The sequence below is a fragment of the Taurulus bubalis genome (assembly GCF_910589615.1).
Source record: "Taurulus bubalis genome assembly, chromosome: 12".
Lineage (NCBI taxonomy): Eukaryota > Metazoa > Chordata > Actinopteri > Perciformes > Cottidae > Taurulus > Taurulus bubalis.
Window position 1 is genome coordinate 12,743,065 of NC_136600.1, and position 24,660 is coordinate 12,767,724.

Genomic DNA, 24,660 nt, shown 5'->3' on the forward strand with positions numbered 1-24,660 from the left:
TGTGAACTGCTCTGCGGCTTGACCACTTATGGGGGTTTTACTTGCCTGATGTGAGGACCCATTTTTGAGTTCACAGGAAATATGGAGAATTATTGAATCATATTACTTATGATTAGTGTTACTTAAAATGGCAGAGCTGATTTGCCCGATGGGAGAGTTCGGTGTGTTTACCCATGCTGTTTCTAAAATATATCAAACAAACGCATGATTTGGCCATCTCAGTCCATCATGGTTCAGTCTCAACTCTCAAGATGCAACAAGCCCTTTGTTGTCGCCCCTGACTTGACTGAAAGAGAAAATTAAACCCTTGAACGCTCTGAAGATGACTATGTCCTCTCCTGTGGGACCAGAGGGCATCACTTTAACTCAGCCCACTCCCGTCCCAACGCTGACTATCCTGCCACCATCCTCAGATACAGAGTCCTGGTCTCGCTCACCTAGCCCCAGGCCATCACACTCTAGCCGCCATGGTCGATCCCACCGCAGCAGGACCCGTACCAAGAAACGAAACGGGGAGGAGCAAGGCTGCACTCCTAAGCGGCAGTGGGGTAAAACACCTCACATTGTAATAGAGGAGACTATGGCGAAGGGTGCCATTCAACATCGGAGCCCCTCTGTGGCCGGTCAGGTGGAGGGGAATCAGCAAGGTCAGGATATCCCTTCTCAGGACCTCCTCCTGCCACCGTCACGCTCCTGGTCCCGTAGTCCCTCTCCCAGCCGGCGCTCCCGTTGGTCCTTCAGGAGCCTGCTCAGCAGAGACTCTGACTGGGAGAGCTGCAGGTTAGTGTGCTAAAATAACCAGCCAGTTAAAGAAATTATGATGAAAGAACTAATGACATAAAGCACTCCTGTGCAGCATTTGTTCACTCCTTCATGAAGCCCAATGTTTTTTTACCTTCATTCATTCATTCAGTTGACTATTTTCTCTTTGAGGATGGTCTCACTTATCTTACAGCGCCACAGTGCTCAGTGGCTCAGAACAGAGCAACCACACCGTCAGCACTATGTTCGCTATGTCTCATGGGTATTCGAAGCTTTCAGCTCTGTAAAACCTCAGCCAACTTGCATTTGGGCCCTCTGAGACCAGATCTGGCTGCAAGGACTGACTAGAATGAGTAGCCTCTCATTTGTGCATCTTCGTGGAGAATTAAAAGGCCTCACATCTGAAAGATGTTTGCTTGGTCAACCTTCTTTCTTTTTTTAAGGCTACACAAGGTCAACTATTTTGGATCAGGGTGGAGTTAATTCGCTAATGGCTAAAACTAGTGAGGATGGATTACCCTGGTAAAATCCAGACTAAATTGAGTTGATTTTTGGTGAATTATGATGTCAGATACAAAACGAGGCCAACAGTAGTTGAATTTCAGAGATGAACAAGAAATGCCCTCGCTACCCCGTGGAAAACATGCCTACTTCATATGCCCTGCATTTGATTTGTATTTTAAATTAATAGTATACACTTTAAAGAAAGATAACCTTATTAAAATGGCAAAACAGCAATGTTATGTAAACTGTACACAAAGAAAGTCAGACCGCTGTTGTGGCAGTGAGGGGAAAATAGAGCTGGGTCCGTCATAAGGAGCTAGAGGCGGGGTTCATGCGCCATTTATCCTCCTGAAGCATGACATCACCTACAGCCAATGGGAGTGGGCTCTTAGTCTGATGATGTCATGTGAGTCCAATCAGTGGCTGTTCTGGGCACCACTGCAGAGGGCAAGCAGAGGGTGATTCTCCCTTGTGCTCCATATGAATAGCTGTGTCCTTGTCCTCTTTATTTACAAATCATTTCATTGACCCAGTTATACTGTTTTTGCTGAATATTAATGAAACATAATATCCTAGCTATGACTCCTCAAATGATGGTTTGACGAGTCTTTTTGTAGTGAAAAAATATAGGTTTTATTGGGTTAAACGATGTTTGGTAAATCCTAATATGCGTTTTTTAAATACCACCCAAACATAATGCCATAGGTTATGTAAACCATAAAAAAAATATTACATGAAAGACAAAAAATAAATTAATACTAATAATCAGATTAGCCATAAAATAAAGAAATATCCCGATTTACATTTAGCACTAAAATGTATGTTTGGTCATCCAATCCTGGGTTTTCAGCTCTAAATTCAGAAGGAACAAATCTAAAATGAATGACCACACGATAAACACATTGAGGACTTTGACTTGTCTGTAGAGCATGACAAGCTCCCAGACACAACTGATTTGCATTTTCCAAGCAATCTGGACAAATGTGTAACGTCTTCCCCAAAGAGCAGGTGCTTAACTGCCCCTACAGTCTTTTGGCAAATGTTTATTTTACTTACCTAACAGTGGAAAGTTTCTTTCAGATAAAATCAGCTGTGTGGAGCTGACACAAAGGCCACTCGAGATGCATTGGAGATTAATTTGTGAACGACAAACCATGTGAAATTTAATCTTCTCATGATCGGTGATGGTTTTCGTAAAGGGTGACAAAAGAGCCAAGTTGCCAAGCTTGAGTGGCTGGAGCTTCTAAACAACTTATGTGGTGTTAGAGGTTTTATTTAGTTGTATCTTCTGTGCTGGTCAGTTTCCACCTTTGAAAATTGAGGCTTTTTATTTGAGGACATCTGTCTTGGCCAGAAGTGACAAATCTGCTACTTGCAGTACAAAGACGTTGATGAAACAGTTGAGGTCTCTATATTTCTATGTTGTTGTTTTTATGACTGAATCTTTCACACTATATACTCAGTTAATCTCTAAATCGTTTTCTAGACGGAACAATGTTATTATAGGCTTAACCGCTTCAGATAGATTCTGCACAGTTTCTAGATGCTTATTTGCTGACTGCTCCCAGTGTTCAAAAGTTTGGGTTGAAATACTTAATTGGGGACGAATTTTTACTTTTGACAGTCTGTTACCTGATTTTTATGAAGCTTTCTTCAGTTTTTATGATCTACTAACACGCATGTCTATATACAGTACATCTGAAAGGCTATGTCCACCTTGCATACAGAGACCTCATTCTACTTAGTTTAATGTAAACAGGTTGGGAAATTGTCACAATAACAATTTATTACATGTCAAGCTTTATAAATATGCAGACTAATAGGCCTCTAATCTGAAACTTGTGTGTTTGTCATGTTTCGAAAGGACATTCAAGCCTCTATCAGATAACATGTTTGAAATGGCCTGGGCCATACTGACTTGTTAAATACATAACATTGCACCTAACAGGGTAATTCATCTGGAGCCAGTGACATAATGACATAATTGCCACAGATGTTTAGTACAGCGAAAACACAGTGACCTGGTGACTGTTTGTGTTTGATTGTAAGTGTGACCTCTGTTTGTCTTTCTGCCACGCTGCATCCATGTGGATTACGTAGTCTGTATTCAGTTGATTTTTTTTTTTTACATTCACTCTGATTATTGATCCACCTTTGGGCCAGAGTTTATTTCACTGTTGCTTGCTAGTATCTAAGTTCCCAGCTTCATTGTATTTACTTTGAACCTGATTTTTGGTGATCAGCTTTTATAGTAAGATCCACTGTTTGTGTGTGTGTGTGTGTGTATGTATGTATATATATATATATATATATATATATATATATATATATATATATATATATATATATATATATATATATATATATATATATATATATATCTCTATATCTCTCATTATTGGATAGTGTGCATACCTGAGGTTATTTGGATTTTACAACATGTGTATGCCAAAAGAAGCAGCGATCTCTTAAATTATCTTAACTAAAAGATACCGCTCTGTGCTCTCATTTAAGACCACACTGTTCCCTTGCTCTGTTAGAATAAGACATTGTCTGTCGGCAGGCAAGAAAAGGCATAAGAGCAGCACCTTTACATCTTGTATACCCACTTCCTGTCTTTTTTTTTATTGGCTATTCTTCTCAGCTGCATTCAGTTTATTTCTTGCCCCATTTCTCAATGTCCACCCAGCCCACTAAACTCTTGACATTATTATGGGCCATTGGTGAACCTCAGAAGAAGAAAAAAGATTACACAGAGGGACACTGAATAGTAGAGATGTCGGCCTGGCTCAGTCCATCCGGGATTATGATGTGGACTCTAATCCAGGGATGGCTAGAGAGATTGAGGGTTAAGGGATTGCGTGGACTCTGGGTTTTGTCCAGGTGGAATCAGACTGCCATGGTCTCTGCATTTTTACAATGCTAGTCATTTTTCAGTCTGTTTTTTTAATATATAAGGGCCTCTATCTGATAGTGTGAAGGTACTTCTCAGAAATACATGTATTTATTTAACTTGTATTTTAGACATATTCAGTTAGTTTGTAGCATATAGATTGAGATAGGGCTGAATAACTGCGACCAATGCTTATTTTTCTCCTTGATTAACCTGCTGAGTATTTTCTCAAAGTATTGTTTGGTGTATGAAATGTCCCAAATTAGTCAAAGGTTCCCGTGACAGTTTCCCAGAAGAGTGAGAACCAAACATGGGACAAACAATCAATTATCAAAATTGTACACTAATTGTTTACTCTGGAGGATCACTACACGTCACTTTAAACACACAGTACCAGATCCCACAAATGAATGGGGGAAATAAACGCTGAAGCTTGTTTTGATCATCTGTCCGGCTGATGGTAGAAGCATTAATAGAACAAGGACCTGGCCTGCTGTAAAAGGCATTCGTTGCAAAGATAACCGTGTTAGTAAATGTTCTTGAGACATCCTGTCTGTGAAGTACTGGTCCCTCTGAAATCGGATAAGACCTCAGTTTTGACTCCTTATCATCCTTATCGGTGCCCCCCAGTTCAGCTCCACTTCACAGCAAGGCCTCACTCAGCACATGGAGCCGCCTCCTCCCTCCTCTCCCCCCCCCCCTCCCCTCCCCTGCCCTCCCTCCACCCTCTCCCTTGTTGCAAAGGATTACGGATGGACGCAGAGACTGCAGCCCGTTACCGGGTCCTGCTAACGGCATAGGGAGCCGCGGTCCGTCCGGTACCTGGCTGCGAGGTGCAGGGGCCGCCAGCGACGATGGCAAATTAACATCCGACCGCGGGACGGTGGACGATGGGCGCATTTCTCCCCCGAGGCTAAGCGAAGAAAACAAGGCAGAAGAGCGGACATACACCCCCGTAGCGTCTGGCTTGCTTTAGCCGCACACACACACGACAGGATCACCATATTGATACAATAGTTAACGACAACGTGTGTGTGTGTGCGCGTTATTGTGGATATCGTTTGGATCGCAAACGCCTCGCGACATGTTCGAGTAAGTGACATAAACAGAGTCTCCTCTCGTGTGATGGGTAGCTGCATGCTATGCGGTGCACACTGCTCGTGGTACGTTTTGGTGTGGTCAAAGTGAGTCACGGCTGTGCAAATCCGTCTGGCTGGACTGCATGGGTGGGACAGACGTAGTTTATGCAAAATCACAGGTGTGCAGCCGCGGAGGGATATTAGCTTTACGAACTGATTGCTAGCTGTATGTTTGTGTTCGTGCTGTCGGTACTGATTTGGTCACACTGTCGGACCGGAGCCCCTACCGCACCCCACCCTCCCTCGCGTTTCATTGCCCGTAGCAGACCCTCCGCCCATGCACAATGTAGTGCTTCTTAATTGGACCGAGCGGTCTCGTTTTCGGTTATCGAGTGTCTCAGACTGTTTTGGGGGCAGTCGGTGTTTCAGTTTATCAGGTGACCGTGTTGACTGGCGACTTTCCGCCGAACGCGTCTCTGGTTGTCGTAGTTACAGACAGCTGTTGGAGAACACGTAGGTGTCCGCGTGAATGCCTCATTGTTTATTTGTTCATTACAGCGTCGAAACCTTCTAGTGTGCTTAAGACATACCGGTGTTGTTGATGTGTTAAAACATAAACAACGTTGTTTAGAGTAAGTTGCCCTTCCTTTTGAAATACTAAAGTTGGTACAAACGCATACTCGTCTTTGGAGCCTGTTTTGGGAAAACGTAGAAGAGCTCTGTAGGACATTTTAAAGTAAAAAATAAATAAATACAATATTTTAATTGTACTAGTGACGTCACTGTAGCGCTAAAAATCAATGATGGAGATGTTTGTGATGCTGTCATGTGGAGACAACATAAATGGACTGTTAATCTTAAAAAACTAATCCATGTTAAGTGTGCAGCATGTAAATTATATGTTTACCCCTTGAGTGTACCTACAATGTAGTGCATATGGTGAGGCTATCTGAGTCAAATGTATTGCGATTGTCTTTTTATATGCATTTGGTCTGAAAAACATTATTTTTCTTGTCTCTGTATTTTCACATAATGACAACTTCTCAAACATTCATTTTTTTAGCGCTGCAATAATGTTTTGAATTAAAAGATTTAAAACAGCCGCCAAACCAGCAGCATTCCAAACTGCACCGAAGTACATGGACAGGGTGGTCACAAGTTGGCCTGGCTGCCTTCTGCTTTCAAGAGACTGTGACTGTGTGTTGCACTTGTTGTTACCCATTCTCTCTGGATGGATAATGACGTATCGAACGTGGCATACTGGCACAGTTTCTTGCCCTGACCATCAGTGGTGTTGATCATTCCTGACTCATTTCTGTGTCCGCTCCAATTCCTCCACTGAGAGCTGCCAACCAAGTTCACAGGAACAGAGTTGTAGTCATGTATGTCATTTGTTTTACTTAATTTAACCACGTAAATATTGATATCTCACAAAATGGGCCGATCCGCCTACTTTAGTCAAGAGGGATGGGTCGTTAAAGTGGATACGAAGAATATTAAAATAAATATTTCAACACTGTTGGCCAGGAATGCTCGCAGAAAACTGTCTGTCATGTAAATTCACAAGTTGATATATTTGTTTTACCAAGACACACTTCAAAAGAAATGCAGTGTGTATATGTATATATATATATATATATATATATATATATATATATATATATATATATATATATATATATATATATATATATATATATATATATATATATATATATATATATATATATACATACATACATACATACATACATACATACATACATACACAAACAAACAATGTATTTGAGAACTTAATTTAGGTCTGACGTAATGTACAAACAACAAAGTGAGACCAAGACAACTGCCACGCACTACAAAAGAGTACAGATAGTATTCAGTTTAAATGCATAACGTCTAAAATAAAGTAAGAACATCAGGCCAGATTAGATTCAATTAGATCGTACAAAAATCATCATGAAGCAAGATTGGTGTGTGTGAAGAGAAATTTTGCTTAATGAGAGTAAATTAAGTGATGAGTTTGGTTTGCAAATCCGCTTGTAAACTGGCTGCCAGTAAAACAACTGATCATACACGTCGTTTCTCAACTCCGACTCCAGTCTTGCACCTCAGGTTGCTAATCGGACTGCAAACTATAAAAGTGCACGGAAAAAGGAAGTCTTGGCCCGTAATATCCGCTGACTACCCTGGAACCTTTAGAAATAATGCCGCTTGGTCCCAGAGGCTTATTGTTGTCAGACCGGTAGCGAATGGGTTCGGAGATTGGTGTGTAGAATATAATATGTAAATCGTTGTTATCGATCACATTTCTATCAATTAGCTAATTGTTTGAGCCCTGACCACACTGTTGCATCAAAGTCAAGACCGCTGTACTGTCGTCATCTGTGTCTAATTATGGTGCATTTCAGTCTTTGAATTGATCAGATCTGTAATTGCAGCTCAAACAACCTTTCTTCATAGGAGGACATCTTTACAGAGTAAAATGTTAACACTTGAGTTAAATCTCTCTTTCTCTCTCTGTGTGTTTTTTGTTGTTATCTCCAGTACGGCCAGTAACTCTCCACGCAGCACGCCCGGCAGCTCTCCCTCCCTGCGACGCAGGGTCCTTGGGGGTGGCAGGGCCAGTGAGAGCGAGGGAGGAGGAGAGAAGAGTGGAGGAGAGAAGAGTGGAGGTGGAGGTGGTGGTGGAGGAGGAGGAGGAGGTGGAGGTGGAGGAGGGGGTTCAGATAGCCCCCTGCCCTCCATACCATCTGCCTCCTCCCTCACATCCGCCTACCCGCTTGCTTCTCGCCACTTCAGCCGCAATGCCAAGGTAACTCAATATCCACTAATCTAGGTAATATGTTACGAGTGCTAAACTTAAATCCTAAACTGCTGCCAGAAGGTCTGTAGATATGCAGACACGGAGAGGCGAGACCAGAAACGTACAACCAGTTCAATATACAGTATGATTGCTGTGTGAGCTTTTATGTGTGAGTAAAAGACTTGAATCTTGATCCCAGTGAGCAACGACGTGACTCAACTACGCCTGTTGCTGTTCTACTAAAACTATCTATTCTGCAAACTTGGTGGCGTCCTCATCAAAGACTTGTATAATTTGCATGAGGATTTTGCATAGTTCTTAGACAATATTTAATAACAAGCCAACAAATTGTCTGGTAGAATTTTTAAGTAAATCTGAACTTTCAGCTGCACACTTTTTTTTAAATAAGTTGATAATAAAACATTTAAAAAAAAGCTTGAAGCATACTTTTCCTTAGGAGGCTGTAACGGGCTCGGTCTTACTGGTATCATATTTTCAGAAACTAGATGACCGACTGAATCCATTGCTACCAAACATGTCATGCTAGCTTGTCTTGAAGGGGCTAAATAACGCTCCAAAGTTACATTATGGTGAGGTGTCCTAATGTTTAACAAAAGGTATCAACCCAATTATTGCTGCAACAACTTATGAGACATAATGGAGAATGCGAATGGTCATCATATATATTTGTATGTTCTACATGCTTTTAAAATTAATTTGAATGAATCGCTTAATATTTTTTTAACTAGAAATAGACGAGAACCACTTGCCACACTGCTGAGCTGCATCTCAAATTATTCTTCGGGTTCCCAGCTCTCTCAGATGATGTACACTATTTCTATTTCCACTTTTAACCTGTTAACGCCCCCTAAAAAAGACAAAAGGTTGAATACCAAAGATGTTTCTGGGGGAGAGGGGACAATGATATTCCACTGTTGAGTGAATGTAAATGTTTGTTTTGTGTTTTCTTTACCTTCCATTTTCGACGTGCGAGCTGTGACGATGTCTGCAGACTGTAAAATGTTTGCATGTTTGCTCTCTGTACATTTACTGACAGTGTTAGCCGTTCCGTGTGACTGAGGGTTTTGTTCAAGCTTTCGCATCTCTTTTTATTTAAGGCTCATTGTTGTAAAAGGAACTGGCCATTACGCTAATAACTGTTCTTTACAGTCGGTCAGGGACACATACCAAAATGGAGAAGTGCTGAATGCGGCAAAAACCACAATGTTACAGAAAAAAAAAGCTGAGCCTCAGGACTTGACTAGCAGGATCTAATGCATACAGACATATATCGAAGTGTGCTACTTTACCAAATGTGTGCTGATAGATTTTCCAGACTTAAAATCAGTTTTGTACTGTGATTTTTGTTTTTATTGTTGCAGAGAAATGTGAGCAGTGTTCACCACTAAATATGCTGTTCTTTTATTTACAGAAAATGCAGAGCTGGTACAATGTAAGTATACATTAACAGCCCCTCATAGCACATTTCTTTCACCACAGGGTACTTGACCTTGCTGTTGTTTGTCTGTTTTTTTTTTTTGCTCCAGGCGGGTGGAACGAGTTGACGTGGTTAAAATGTTAAACATTAAGAAACACAGTTTTTTCCGTTAGCTATTTAACCGAATATCCCAGTCTAGCTCAAGGCTATTAACAGGCTAGTTGTTGTGAAGTATAATACCATGCTCTCCTTTCTCGTTCCTGTTCTCCCACTCAGGTTCTCAGTCCGACATACAAACAGCGGAACGAAGATTTTCGTAAACTCTTTAAGAAACTTCCTGACACAGAGCGACTTATAGTGGGTGAGTGTGACACATAAGTGTCAAAAACATGTTGGCGTGTGTGCGAGCGACACGTGTTTCACCAAACGGCCAAGAAGATCAAATGCGTATCAGACCGTCAACCTCTTGAATTGTCGAAAAGATTTTTCTCTCGTAAATTGACCTCTTTTCTTTTCCGCTTCCTTTCCGCAGACTACTCTTGCGCTCTGCAGAAGGACATACTGCTTCAGGGCCGCCTTTATCTGTCAGAGAATTGGCTTTGTTTCTACAGTAACATCTTCCGCTGGGAAACCACTGTAAGACATGCACACACTGTGTACACATTTGCACGCGCACAATCTATCAAAACCCTGTTGTAACCTGGTGAATGTGACACCTGCAATCAGATAATAAGTTGTTTTAATGCACTTGTTTGCAGTTCAATATTGATACGCTCAGGCCCTTTGTGAGATAAGAGTATAGCACACACTGCGCGCACAGTAAATCTCCCTCCTCCTCGTTACAGATCACTATCCTGCTGAAAGACGTGACCTCTATGACCAAGGAGAAGACTGCTAAGCTCATCCCAAACGCCATCCAGATCAGCACTGACAATGAGAAGGTCGGCCTCGAGCACAAATATTATTGAGCCCAACTTTTTCATTTCAGTCTTTTTTTTCTTTTTTTTTTACCAAAAACACATTTCTATAGTGTGTTCACACATTATCTATCCTTTACAATTTAAGTTAATTGTGGCTGCAAACACAATAAAAGTGTTAGCTGTTGATATTTTGTACTGTAAATTCTCCTCGTTTTCTTTTTTTTTTTTGCTTGTGAAGCAGTTTGAAGTGAGCTGACTCAACTTTCATCTACTGTGACAAAGCAAACATCCCAACAAAAGGAAACCATCAGTAAAATAACGTTTTTCTTCATTCTTTCTTCCTTCCTTTCCTCCCGTCTTCCTGTCCCACTGACATTCCCCCACTCAGCACTTCTTCACATCTTTCGGAGCAAGGGATCGCAGCTTCATGATGATTTTCCGTCTGTGGCAGAACGCCCTGTTGGACAAGGTACAATCTTCTCTCCCACCTTCCTGCTGGTTTGTGCTGCTGCCTGCCTGTTGTGACACGGCTAGTAGTTAACATCTTAGAATAGAACAGAGGACAATTTCAATCACTGTTATTTGCTGCGTTTGAATGAAGACATTTATTTGGACTGGTGCTGAAAACACAGCTGCAAAAGGCTGACAAACTAAACGCTTCAGTCACTGCCAAGAACAATCATTAAATGGTGTATTGTGATTTAGAATCAGAGGTGTTAACTTCAAACTTCTTTGCTGATATAAATGATTAAATGTGTCATCATGCAGGTCAGCGACAATTCAATGTAATCTATTTTGAAGCACACATTTCGACATCCGTAAAGAAAAGACCAAAAACATGTTGATTGACTCTTTTAATGTCATTGGTTCAAAAATGTTGTGTGATGCGTGACCCTTGTTATGCTGATATTGAAGTGGTTGAGTCTTGACTGGTTGGATGTCCCCCATCAGTAATCAGTGATGTCATTTTGATACTGATCAACTACTGAATGAGAATGTTGTGTTTTTACTTTGCAGTCTCTCTCCCCCAAAGAGCTCTGGCACATCGTTCACCAGTGTTACGGCACTGAACTGGGCCTCACTAGTGAAGACGATGACTACGTCTCCCCCACCACCGAACACATGAACGGACTACTGTGAGTGTCCATGTGTAAATACGAGCGTATTGGAGTCTTGTATTATTTTTATGTGTGTGCAGGCATACTTAAGGGGAACACCACCTGATATAAGAATTTCACTATGATGTTTTCCATGGCCAAGTTCAATCAATATTTGTGAACATGAGCATCTTTCTCTCAAAGCCTAAAACCAGGGAAATCAAATGTAAAGTCTGGAGCTGCTCCATAGACAATGAATGGGACACTGATGTGAGGGAGTTGTTTACTTTACTAATATAATATTAGTAAAGTAAACAACTCCCGCTGTCTTAGACCGTAGGAATAAGGCGTATGAAATTTGAAAATGGACTTGGACCTTTTAGTCTCTGGCTGAAAAAAATAAGTAGTCTTGTGTAATTGGTCATTTATTTGTGTCGTGTAATTTGATTATTTTACAAACATAATAACTAACAATAAAATGGTTAAACTTGTGTCAGCTAAAGCAGGAACATACTTATTTTTATTTGTTTATTATATTAATTACGATCAATTGTCAAATTTAAGAAATCTACTATGCATGGAAAGTCTCTGGAATTGTGTTTACCATCACTGACAAACAAAAGAGAGCCAAGAAGGCCAAAATTGTTATTGCATTGTGTTTACTTGCTAAAACAGACAAAGCAGTAAAGAAAACAATCTTCATCAGGTTCCCATGTGTGTGCAATTAGCACCAGACCAACTGACATACATATAGCATGTGGGGTTAGTTTGCTCTTACACCAAACAAGAGGTTCCTTTTTTTTGTTGTTTGTCTGTTTTTTTTTTTCCAAGACCCTATTCAAGTCATTATTTTTTATGAACTTGTGTTTTTATTTATGTCAGCAAGCATAAAATGCCTGCTCGGTTCAAGAATTCCGACCCCTGCCTGTAAGTTCTGAAACGAACACAGCGGCCTTTTCTCTGTGTCTTTTCTCTCTCTGGCTTTCTGTGTCTCACTCGCTCTCACTTCCTCTCCCTCCGTTCCCCAGGCCAGGAGACGAGTCTGTGTCGGTTACGGATCTACTAGACCTGAGCTCCGTGTCGGTTACCTCTACGGGCAGCTCTCCTTCTCTGTTGGTGCCCTGTGGTCTGGCCAGCCTTCCCTCAGCTACTCACCTCGGGGGCTCCTCTCCCCCTTCCTTCGCCTCCTGTCTGCCCATCGAGGTGCCTTCGTCATCTGGACGCAGACTCAGCTCTGATCCCCTCGAACCCAGCCCACCCAGCTCCCACAGCTCGCTGCCATCCACCACTCCCACCAACATCTCTGCCTCTGCCCCGGCCTCTTCTTCTGCCTCCTTTGTGAGTGTTCTTCTTGACACCCGCACATACTTTGGCATACAGCTTAGCAAAAGCTAGCTGTCAATGTAGTGTAATGCGTAGTCTGATCTCATTAGATGTCGTGCACGACAGTTGAGCAAGAATAGTCAGACCTGCAGCGCCTGCAAGGCTGTCATCGTTATGCATTGTCAAAAGCTGCAAGTTATCCCATACAACTGTGGACTGTCACTACAAAATGCTTAGAGGAGAGACTTCCGTTTTCATAGTCGGATTCATTGCAGGCAGAGCATAAAATACTCAATAGCCAGAGTGTAGCTATTCATGCTACAATTTACTGGACTGTTGTGATTCAGAACTAGTGTAGCAGCTTTTATCTTTGCACATTTTTTCTTATGGTGCCAAAACGAAATCTAAACCAACAACAAAGTTTTGTGCAGCACAATCATTCTTCCACCGATGGATCTTGGGGATTCTGTGTTTGTGTAACGCTTGTGTGATAGCAAGTAAATATTGGGATCTAGCCAGCTGTGATACACGTTGTATTTGATTAACTAATCTGACTTGTACACTTGCTAACAAATACAGTACAAGCTGGTATTAATAGAGCTTAGTTGTTTAATTTGAACACTTCTGCTTTGTTAACTATTTGCGGGCTCTTGAACCACTACTGACTTGACCCTCATCGAAGGTTGGGAACTTGTTAAAGTGTTGATACAAATCTGGCCCTTTCTGTAACATATATATATATATATATATATATATATATATATATATATATATACACACACACACACACCTAAAGGATTATTAGGAACACCTGTTCAATTTCTCATTAATGCAATTATTTAATCAACCAATCACATGCATTTTGTGGTCCTGGTCAAGACAATCTGTCAGAATGGGAAAGAAAGGTGATTTAAGCAATTTTGAGCGTGGCATGGTTGTTGGTGCCAGACGGGCCGGTCTGAGTATTTCACAATCTGCTCAATTACTGGGATTTTCACGCACAACCATTTCTAGGGTTTACAATGAATGGTGTGAAAAGGGAAAAACATCCAGTATGCGGCAGTCCTGTGGGTGAAAATGCCTTGTTGATGCTAGAGGTCAGAGGAGAATGGGCCGACTGATTCAAGCTGATAGAAGAGCAACTTTGACTGAAATAACCACTCGTTACAACCGAGGTATGCAGCAAAGCATTTGTGAAGCCACAACACGCACAACCTTGAGGCGGATGGGCTACAACAGCAGAAGACCCCACCGGGTACCACTCATCTCCACTACAAATAGGAAAAAGAGGCTACAATTTGCAAGAGCTCACCAAAATTGGACAGTTGAAGACTGGAAAAATGTTCCCTGGTCTGATGAGTCTCGATTTCTGTTGAGACATTCAGATGGTAGAGTCAGAATTTGGCGTAAACAGAACGAGAACATGGATCCATCATGCCTTGTTACCACTGTGCAGGCTGGTGGTGTAATGGTGTGGGGGATGTTTTCTTGGCACACTTTAGGCCCCTTAGTGCCAATTGGGCATCGTTTAAATGCCACGGCCTACCTGAGCATTGTTTCTGACCATGTCCATCCCTTTATGGCCACCATGTACCCATCCTCTGATGGCTACTTTCAGCAGGATAATGCACCATGTCAGCAGACCAAAATTCTGACACAAGAAACACAGGATGTATTGAAGTTCAGATGTGCAATACTGTGAAGTAGTTCTAGTTGGTTCTATGTCCAATCAGTTCTTCACAGAAACAGCTGCTGTGGTTGCTTATTTGGATACGGACAGGTCGAGCCCAAGCTGAGCTAAAGTGAATAAATGGAGTGCTGTGTTGACTGTGTCAGTTTTAGATTAATTGCACGGCCGCAGTGGTATGTCTGTTCAGGCCGCGTCAACACGAGGTCAGCTCAGCTGAGGCCTCTTTACGCTCAAGTCATATGACAATGGGGTGATTTCTCTACAACTCTCTTGCTAACTATCCTGTGACGTGCGTTTTTTCCCCCTCACTGCATCAGAATCTGCTAGAGGGAGGGGACAGTCTGTCCGAGTCAGCCAATTACATGCTGCCCCCGTCAACCACCAGTCTGGGAAACCTCTCCTCATTGGACATAACCATCGATGAGGAACTGCCCACGGACCCCAGCAACTCCTCTGACACGCAAGAAGAGAGTGAGTGTTGCTTAGGTGAACAAGCGACCACAAGAACCCAGAAGTGATGAGAAAGTGTAAATTACCGAATATTAGAGTTGATAGAATATATGTATTTTATGCTAACTTTTTTTGTGAACTATAAATCAGAGAAAACACAACAGTCATTTGTTCTGAACTAATCTTAAAAAAACACGGTAAAATTAAAGGAACCGTTCACCCCAAAGTCCCCCAAAACATATATTTCCTCTGGCTTGTAGTGCTATTTATCAAACCAGATTGTTTTGGTGTGAGTTTCTGAGTGATGGAGATATCAGCCATAGATATAACTGCCTGTTTCATGTCTATTTTATTTCTAATGAACTGCACCCGCTAACCTTATCACCGCTCAGATGAAGTGAACACCCATACCCGATTCTGCTGGCTCACCAAGCACCACTGAGTGAGCTCATGTTATAGCTCAGCAGTTATTGTTGTCATGAGCCTCTTATCCATGAGTGGATGTAAACTTCCTTCTGCGGTGTGATATGTTTTGCAGGTGTAGTTCAGTTGAAAGAACATAAACCTCATAGCATAGTCATAGTCTGTGGATCATCTTGAGTAACCAGGTCATACTTTCTGGAAAGAGACAGACTTTGAACACTATAAGCTACACTACACTATACGAGTGTCAATATATTCGAGAGAATGCACTACAGCTAAGAAGAGGAATGTGTTTTTGATTTTTACGGTGAACTGTCCCTTTCTTAACACTATATAAACTCTCATGGGAGATCCTGTTAACCTATTTTAAACTCTGATGGTGCTAAAGGTTATCACAGTTATATTTTCCCTTCCTGATCTCTGTGAATGATTTTGTTTCTTTTTGCTTCATTGCTTCCACCTCTTCATCCTTCCACAATAATTGCAGCGAAGGTTTTTCAAACATTAACATGGAGTGATTTACTGCTCTGTGGGTAAATCTGTCCTGAATTAAAAACAATAAGTTTTTGTCAGATGATTAACCTAAAATTGCCTCCAAACTGACAAGGTTGTAGAAAACAGGGATAAATGTTAAAATATAATGTAAAGAAAAAACATTTTTCTCTTGATTTTCAGGTGAGGTGGAGTCGTTTTGCGCGGACCTTTGCGGGCGGCTGCACATCAACAATGCGCTCCGCATGAGTGTAGACAAGCTGCACGACCTCCTCTTCTCTGCTGACATACACTTCATCCAGCACCTCTTCTCCCAGAGACACTTTACTGGTAGGTAAAACACACGCACACACATATTATGGTAGAAACAGTTTCTCTTGGATTACAATGGTCCCATTGATTTCTAATGAAGAAGTATACTTTTTCTTTTTATCAGGTTTGGCTTTGAACCTATGCTTCAGCACTTCAGCAATCTCTTTGAGCTCCTTCTCATGCTGTGAAACTGTGTTTAGCAACATGATGTGATGCTCTGTATATTTCAGCAACCAGGACAGAACTTGCATTAACTTGTTTCATAATATTAAGCACAAGCGAGCCAGTTTTTCCTGTTGACACAGTGACAGTTGGGGCCCGGTGTTTGTTTTTGCTCTGCTGCTTAATGGACTTGGTCCACCTCTTCTTCCTTCCACAATAATGGCAGGAAAGGTTTTTCAAACATTAACATGGAGTGATGCACTGCTCTGTAGGTGAATCTTTTGGAAGTTTATGCATGTTACTTGATGATTAACCTAAAATTGCTGCACTTAAGTTTACTCCTGCCATTAAACTCAGTCGCAGGTGCACTGCGAGTATCTATTTGTGTTGTTATTTTTGGTGATATTCTTTTCCTTTTTGAAAGTAGATTTACTGCTCTTATGAAGCAGCTGTGCTGCCCTGTCCAGCTGACGAATACCAATGTAGTAAAGTACCACCCACGCTTCAAAGACATTGTGTACCCGCTCTATTGTGCCACTAATGAGGGTGCCACACTAGCTGTTTACGCTGTGTTAGCCGGCCTCTTTTCTTTGCCCCCTCTGTTTTTTCATGACATGCTTTGCTACTGTGCAGCTTTTTTTTAAATTGAATTTGATAGACTGATAATTAAGGTCATCTTTGCATAGATGCAGTGTATATTTTTGACTTTTTCTGCAGTAGTTTAAATGAGGACACAGGCGAAGCCATGGAGTTGATTAGGCCGGTGCCTACCCCAGTGGGAAGCCCAGCCCGCTTGGGAACATTGTATCACTCTAATTGGGGCACTGCTTTCTTTCTTTCTTTCTTTTTATTATGGAGTAGTGTGGATTGACCTTCTGTTTTTCTCTCTCTCACTCTCTCCCTCTAAATCTCTTGGTCTCTCCTTTTCATTCATACATTCTCTACCTCTCTTGCCCTCTCTTATATTCACAAAATCTTTTGGGACTTTTTGTATCTTGTTCTCTCTTGACTCTCACTCACTCACTCACTCACTCACTCACTCACTCACTCACTCACTCACTCACTCACTCACACACAGACCTATCGGTGGGTGAATGGCAGCCGGACAGCAGCAGTGGGACTACCAGCCGTGTGCTTAGCTACACTATCGCCCTCAACAACCCCCTCGGCCCCAAGACTGCCCCTGTGGTGGAGACGCAGGTCAGTCCTTTACAAACACCGACCCTGTTTTTAGTTTCATTATTTGGCCCTTTAGCACGCCGGCTTTGCTAAAGGCAGAAACACTTATTTAGCTTTAGCTGGAGTGGAACTTTCTCTACAGGCAAATGTAGTTCTGTCTTAAGGATCTTTGTTGACAAAGCTAGTTTTGTTTTTGTCGGAGTAATCACGGCCATCAGATCAGAGCTCAGTCACAAATGGTTCACTGTTATAATCACTATTTACTTGTCAAGGGATTATACAAAGAACGTCAACTAGTTATTTAATGTTTTAGAAATAGGAATTCTTAAAAATCTTTTGATACATTTAAGTTTATATTTTGCAGCCAAATCTTATTGTTTACAGGATATTCAACCTTTTTTTTTCTTTACAATACATTTAATACTGCATAATTATATGCATTTAGTACTTGATTTGGTGCACATTTTCATACAGTCTTTCCATACATTAATTCCAGACTTCCGATTGTTAATGAAAAGTGATAAAAACAGTTGTGTGAAGAATGGATTCAGAGAGCTTGAGTAGGATCAAACCAAACTCCACAACTGGCTAATCATAGTGAAGTGGGTGTGAATGTCAGATTGCCAGTTTGAGAAGGTTACAGAAATTGTCAACTAAGGGGAGCATCAAGCCATTGTGATTAGGCATATTAGTGCCTTTACAGCAGTTAATTGTCGGTCAAAGAAGCCATACAATCCAGAAACGTTGGAGGAAACTATTCAATTTGCATTACATTAACTATGCACCTCCGCTTTTCTTCCTGCTTGCAGACGTTACATAAAAGCAGTGCACGGGGCGAGTGCTTCGTGGTGGACTCGGAGGTCATCACCTCAGGCATCCCCTACCAGGACTACTTCTACACGGTCCACAGATACTGCCTCACCTCCATCAACAAACACAAGAGTCGGCTCAGGTAGGTCTCATCATTGTGGCTGGGAATTTCTTTACTTTTTAGCTCTTTGTAAGTTTCCTGATGGAAAAACAATCGTCTTTGACTCAAAATTGCAAAGTTTCGATTTATTTTATTTTATACAACTACTTCAACTGATGATTTTTACTTAACACGATAAAAGGAGTAACGTCAGTAGGGAAATATGTGAGGTAGTGTTCTGAAGGGCAAAATGAACACAAAATTCAGACCAAAGATCATTAAAGAACAACGAACACTGACCCACTGATGTGAGCCAGTCTCCTGCGAGAGATCATCACTGAGCCATAGGATCCCTGTTTACATGTCATGTCAGTTTGAAATGTTCAAAATAGATGATGCAAACTGAACTTGAGTGGTTAAGTCCCCTTGCCTCAGGACCAGAAACTCTCATATGATATAATCCCCTCAGAGCTTTCTCTCCCTTGTTTCTTCAAGTGTCCCCTGATGCTTAAAATAAGGCAGCCCGAACACTAAACACCTTCTGTTGCTTTTACTGCCAAGGCCCTTTTACTTTTCTCACTTCTGCGGACATAACCGGCCATCAGCTTATTTCCAGGTTTTAGAACATTGTTTCTTTCCTGTTTTGTTTTTTTAGGTCTTTACTATAACCATAAGGAAGCCATCTTCCTTATGGTTATAGTAAAGACCAGAGTAAGATTGGCTTCCATAAGGAAGACATCTTACTCTGGCCCCTACACTGAGAAAGAATGACTGCATTATAATAAAAGACCACAGAATAAACCTTCTCTGGAAAGTTAATTAATTTTGTACAAATGCTAGCCGAGTGTGTTGCAGCACATTAGTGGAATTATACAACTTAAATGACTCTAAACCTAAAGACACAAACCCATACACTGTAAATACAAGCATGATAAGAACAACCCAGTTTCTGAAACAGATGCCAGTTATGACTAATAAATCAACAAGCTTCCATTATAAGACCAGCTATCCATGTAACATACCACCAAACTGTTCTGAAACACTGCTAGCAAGGTGTGTGGAGATCCTGTTCTTTGTCATCAACTGCTTTCCTTTGGATTGTCATCTTTCTGGCTCCTATCACCTGTCCAGATTACTTTGTTTAGTTTTGTTAAAGACCTGGAAAGACAAACCACGTCCTCTACTATTGTTTGTCTTGTAAAACTAACAGTGGTGTATCAGAGTAGTGTATATATTCTGATTGGTTTCTGTGCAACACAGAGACATGATATATTAGGCAAAAGTTTACGGAAGTGCTTGTGTAAAAAATAAAATTGAACACCTGCACAAGTTCCTGGTTGTTGTGAGGCACCCAGTTGGAAATGTATGATATCATTAACTGAGAGCTACTGATTTAGTGTCAAAGATGTGAGGTTTTTCTTTGTAAACACATGAGATTAGTCTGTGTACATTTTAAACGGGGCTTGTTTGCTTTTCCTCTTCCCAGAGTTTCCTCAGACATCTGCTACAGGAAGCAGCCGTGGAGTCTGGTGAAGACATTGATTGAAAAGAACACCTGGAGCGGCATTGAGGAGTACTACAGACACATGGGTGAGTCACATGCTCCGCCTCCTCCAATTTAAATCTGTATACACGCTGCTTGTGGAAAACAAACAGTGTGTATACAGACCTATTGGATCAACCTATTCAGGCTTATTTCCCTTTAGTAAATAGCCGAAGCAAAGTGAAACTCTGTAAGCAGGACACACCTGACATGAAAGCCAAAGCACAGCTTAATGTTGCAGCCCACGAATCATAAGAGCACTACCTGTTGTCCATTTGTGTGCGTTGTAGACTGAACATGTTCATGTTGCCCTATTGAAAGGCTTATAAGAGTCTCTCCTCCCTTCTCTTTTCAACATAAATTGACAATGAGAGTCTATGCTAGTCTATGTGCTCAATGGTTTATGTACATTTTTATTTGACGGATGAATTTGACTTGTTCTATTTTGACAGACTAATGCTTTTAAAAATGAGAGACTGGTTGTCAGAACACTAGCTGAGTTTTGGTTTTGGTAGCTTGCTTTGTATTCAAAATCCCCCTCAACTCAAAGATGTGTTCTCCTAATTGTTATATCTATATATCGAACTATATCTTACCTTATGCCAGTGGTTCTCAGACTTTTTCTGTCACGCCCCACTTTGGAGGAAGAAAAATGTTTGGGCCCTACCACCCCAACAAAATTGTAACAAAATGGTCCAACTTTTTGTGACTCCTCCATTTGTGCTTTTTCAAATAATAGAATAAAGAAAATTGAAATCCCTTTCAAGTAAACCAGATTGCTCCATCAGACAAAAATGAATAACACGTGCAATCACTTTGTTAGAACAATGGAAATAAAGGTCTATCTGTGCAAAAAATAACTAATATTTGGCAAAATAAAAACCTATTGTGGCTGCAAATAACCTGTTTTGCACTGAATATATTTCCAAGATAATAACCTTCCTGTGCAAAACAAAATGAGTGCAAATGTGTGAGCCATCACATTGTATCAATATTAGTGGCTGTAATGATTTGATACGGCTGCTCTCAATTCATGCTCAATGTTGAGTTTAGATCTATATTCTGTTTTGAGAGACCAAACAGCAGAAAAGCCGACCTCACGGAGATCTCTTGGAGATAGGCTTTTAGCAAAATGGCAAGAATCGGCGACTCGCGCCTTAATTACAAAGGATGGGTAAAATGCAGAGAATAATTTCCCTACTCTGGGATTAATAAAGTAAAATATTACTTAATCAAAGCAATATCTTTTAAGAATGTCCCTAAGTATTTAGTGCCAGCATTGTGCACGTGACACGTTTTGATAGCCAGTATTATTGTCCCTCCACCTTACTTTCCTGTGTATTTAAATTTCTCCATCTTCTTCCTCTGCAGAGAGCGAGGTGGTCAAGCTGGAGACCCTACTGCAGACGGAGGTTTGCGTTGTCACCACAGGCGACATTGTGGGCGCAGACGCTGCCAAGACTCCACCGGCCCTGCGCCGCCGCAAACGCACCTGCTCTCGGCGGCAGGGTGAGAAGGAGAGAGAGAGGGAGGGAGGAGGCATGGGCTCCGGAGACCGAGGGGACAGAGGAGTCGGAGAGGAGAGGGACAGGAGAGAAGCCAGTAAGTCGGGCAGGATGCAGTTGTTGGAAAGCTTTGGGTCAGGGTTGGGGAACTTAACCCTTATGCACTCAAACAAAAACGCTGAATCCATCTTCTGTGCAATACTGCCCTCTAGTGGTTCTGTTTGGCACTGCATTACAGTAACAGATGCGTCATTCTTCCAGAGGGAACAAAGGGACTGGAGCGCACTGATTGATTTGCAGCCATTAAAAACTGTCTTCATCAGACTCAACCTAGAAAAGATGTACAATTGTCACTCAATCATTGGTTGAATTAGGATTTAAAATCTATTGGATAATAAATCAAAGGGTGGAGGTGGCCATCTTTGACATTACTGGATGTCAAGAAACTGGATGTCAAGAAATATAGAGAGGAGTTTTCAGACAAAATCTGGCATGGAAAGAAAGGTCCAAATCACAAATGAATTATTTTACTGGATTTTTTTTGTAGCCGTCACATGAAAATTACTTGCCGCGATTGTTTTAAAAATGTTGTTATGACACTTTCAGAAATATGCATTGAAAAACACAATGTTCCCTAAAAACATGTGTCCTGTTTTTCTTCTTCTTTTCTTCGTTTAGGTGCTCAGTATATTAAGCTGGGCGAGCGGTCACGAGGAGGACACAACAGTATATCCACCATCCTCCTCATCGTCAGCTTCATGTGAGTTCAAGTGTGTGTTTAATAAAGGCAGCCTTTCTGAATCCTGGGCTTCCCTTCTGGCTGTCGATTCGAGGTCGTTTCCAGCATGTTTCATGTTTTTTCTGCACACTGATCATATTAATCATTTGCCTTATTCACGAGCAATCTCGCACACAATGAGTTACTTATATTGGAGATGAGTGTGTCTAAATATAGATTATGCTTAGCATTGTTGTATAAAAAAGGGACTTTAGAGTAGTAAATCAGTACAGTTTACTTACACACAATGTATGTGTGTGTCCTCGCATGTGGTTCATCTCCTTGGTAATACTGTACGTCCTTTCCTACCTGATCAAATCTCCGGTTTGATTATGTACTTTTGACTATATTTACTTTTATTCTGTCTTGGTTCAATACGTGTCTGAATGCTACCTCATCCAGACACATTGGATATCAATCTTCTGCATACTAACAGCCTCAATGCCTTTTCTTGCTATTTTTCTTCCTTTTCCTTCCTTCCTTTCTGCAATTCCTTTTTGTGAATAGGATCTGTATCAGGTTCGTATGAGGCTTTGATGTTATACCACTGGCTGCATAAATGAGATCTATGTGAATGATGCAGGAGAAATCCACCCTTTGATGCTCTTAAAGTGCACTCAAACTGAACATGAAACAAAATCTTGTTTCCTACAGATTTGACACAAACTGGGGGGATTTTTAAGTCTGCATTTATTTGCTACAAACATTCAAAGGGACTAACAACACAAACCAACTCTGTGTGTTACTCTGCAATTCAGTTTGTCTTGAGTCTAAACAAACACATTTTAAGTCACCTTCACATCTCTAGTTAATTTGATCGGGAACAACACAAAATATACATTGTTGCTTTTTTCATTTCTGGTCTGCTTCATGCTAACTCAAAAACAAAAGTTATTCCGGTGACTGACAGCAAGGGACGCAGCTCTTTACTGTATGTCTTTACATGGAGATGGAGACCAACAGTAATTCAGGTTTTCAATGAGAGAAAAAGGGATCACACCCTTTACTCAACGCACAACACTTTCTGGTCTCCAGTTGCAATTTGTGTCAGTAATGTGTGATCGTTGAGTTTATTTTACTGGAAATATTACATCATGAAATCTACGTTTGAGCCGTTACAGGAAACAAAACTAAAACTCTGCAGAGGAGTAGAACAGTAATAGTAACATTTGTGTCGGGGTGGAATTCTCCTGTCATAAAATGACGTTGTGTTGTGAATAAATGCTGGGTTGTGATTGAATTGACATATTTGCGTCAGCAGTATTGCCATTTTGCCATTGATTTCTTAACGATTGAAGCAATTTCTCAGCAGTCAGTAAAAAAGGTTCTCTTCTCTCTGTCCCTGTCAGTCTGGTGGTGCTGGTGGCTCTCAACATGCTGCTCTTCTACAAGCTGTACGCTCTGGAAAGAGCGGCCCATACACTGGAGACATGGCACTCCTATTCTGTTGCTGACAGGTAAACACGCCGCTCTGTTTTTCCATACAAATATAGACTCTCTGTTGTTCTGGTAATTGGCATGTGCTCTCAGGCTTAAGGAGTTATTCTCGTGGGATCTGAGGTGTAAAATATCCTTCAAGAGTATTATGGTGTTGTATAGCAACAAATCTCTCTTGCCTTTGGTAAGATAAATGGATGAACGACTAATTAATATTTAATACATTTTAGCAATAAATGATGTGTTTTAATGTCAGTTAGAGAGTTATAACCCGTCTTACAGCTCAATGGTTCAGTTTCAGCACCTGTGGGCAGCCACTTTCAGCAACCAGGCCAAAATAAAACCACTGTACACCACCTGTTCACCACCTAATATCAGAAAAACAGGGCTTGTATTCATCAGGCTGAGAGAACCCAATTTCAAATGTATATGAATGTCGTTCTGTATCGGCTGGATGTGTAAATGTTGAGTTGAGTTGAGTTGAGTTGACGGCTTGTTTCTATTGACCCCTAGTGGACAAAATCTAACTCCCTTCCCTCTTCCTTTCTCTCCTCAGTCCTTTACCCCAGACAGCTGGAGAGTGGGCTCAGGTCTTGCAGCTTCAGCGGCAGTTTCACCAGACTCAGCTCAGCAAGTGGCAACAGATCCTGCAGTCCTCCGTCACTCTTCTCGACCAGGTCTGCCTGCCTGTCTGTATGCCTGTCTGTCTGTCTGTCTGCACACCTGCAGGGAGCAGTGCTTATAATGTGCTGGATCGTCACTGCATTATTTAATCCAGTCTCTCTCTCTCTCTCTCTCTGCGCCCACCTACCCCTTATCACTCCATCCATGTTTATCTCCCAGATGAAGCAGTCTTTAGAAAAGCTCCATCGGGGCATCGTGGTCCCAGAGGGGCAGCGGGATCCCTCCGATGATGATGATGATGATGATACCCTGTCAGAGTCCCTGACTGAGGCCTGA

General features: G+C 41.4%; 1 protein-coding gene across 1 annotated transcript; it reads left to right on the forward strand.

The window, feature by feature from the left end:
• Positions 1-322: 322 nt before the first annotated feature.
• On the forward strand, positions 323-24,660 carry gramd1a (GRAM domain containing 1A; the record flags this gene model as incomplete). The annotated part of the gene is made up of 19 exons (XM_079228024.1): positions 323-780; positions 7,783-8,050; positions 9,474-9,494; positions 9,756-9,840; positions 10,012-10,115; positions 10,325-10,420; positions 10,788-10,868; positions 11,417-11,535; positions 12,525-12,834; positions 14,827-14,980; positions 16,058-16,204; positions 17,427-17,548; positions 18,337-18,479; positions 19,924-20,027; positions 21,352-21,582; positions 22,164-22,245; positions 23,613-23,720; positions 24,257-24,377; positions 24,544-24,660. 19 exons carry the CDS (start codon positions 323-325, stop codon positions 24,658-24,660), a joined length of 2,871 nt encoding a protein of 956 aa, XP_079084150.1.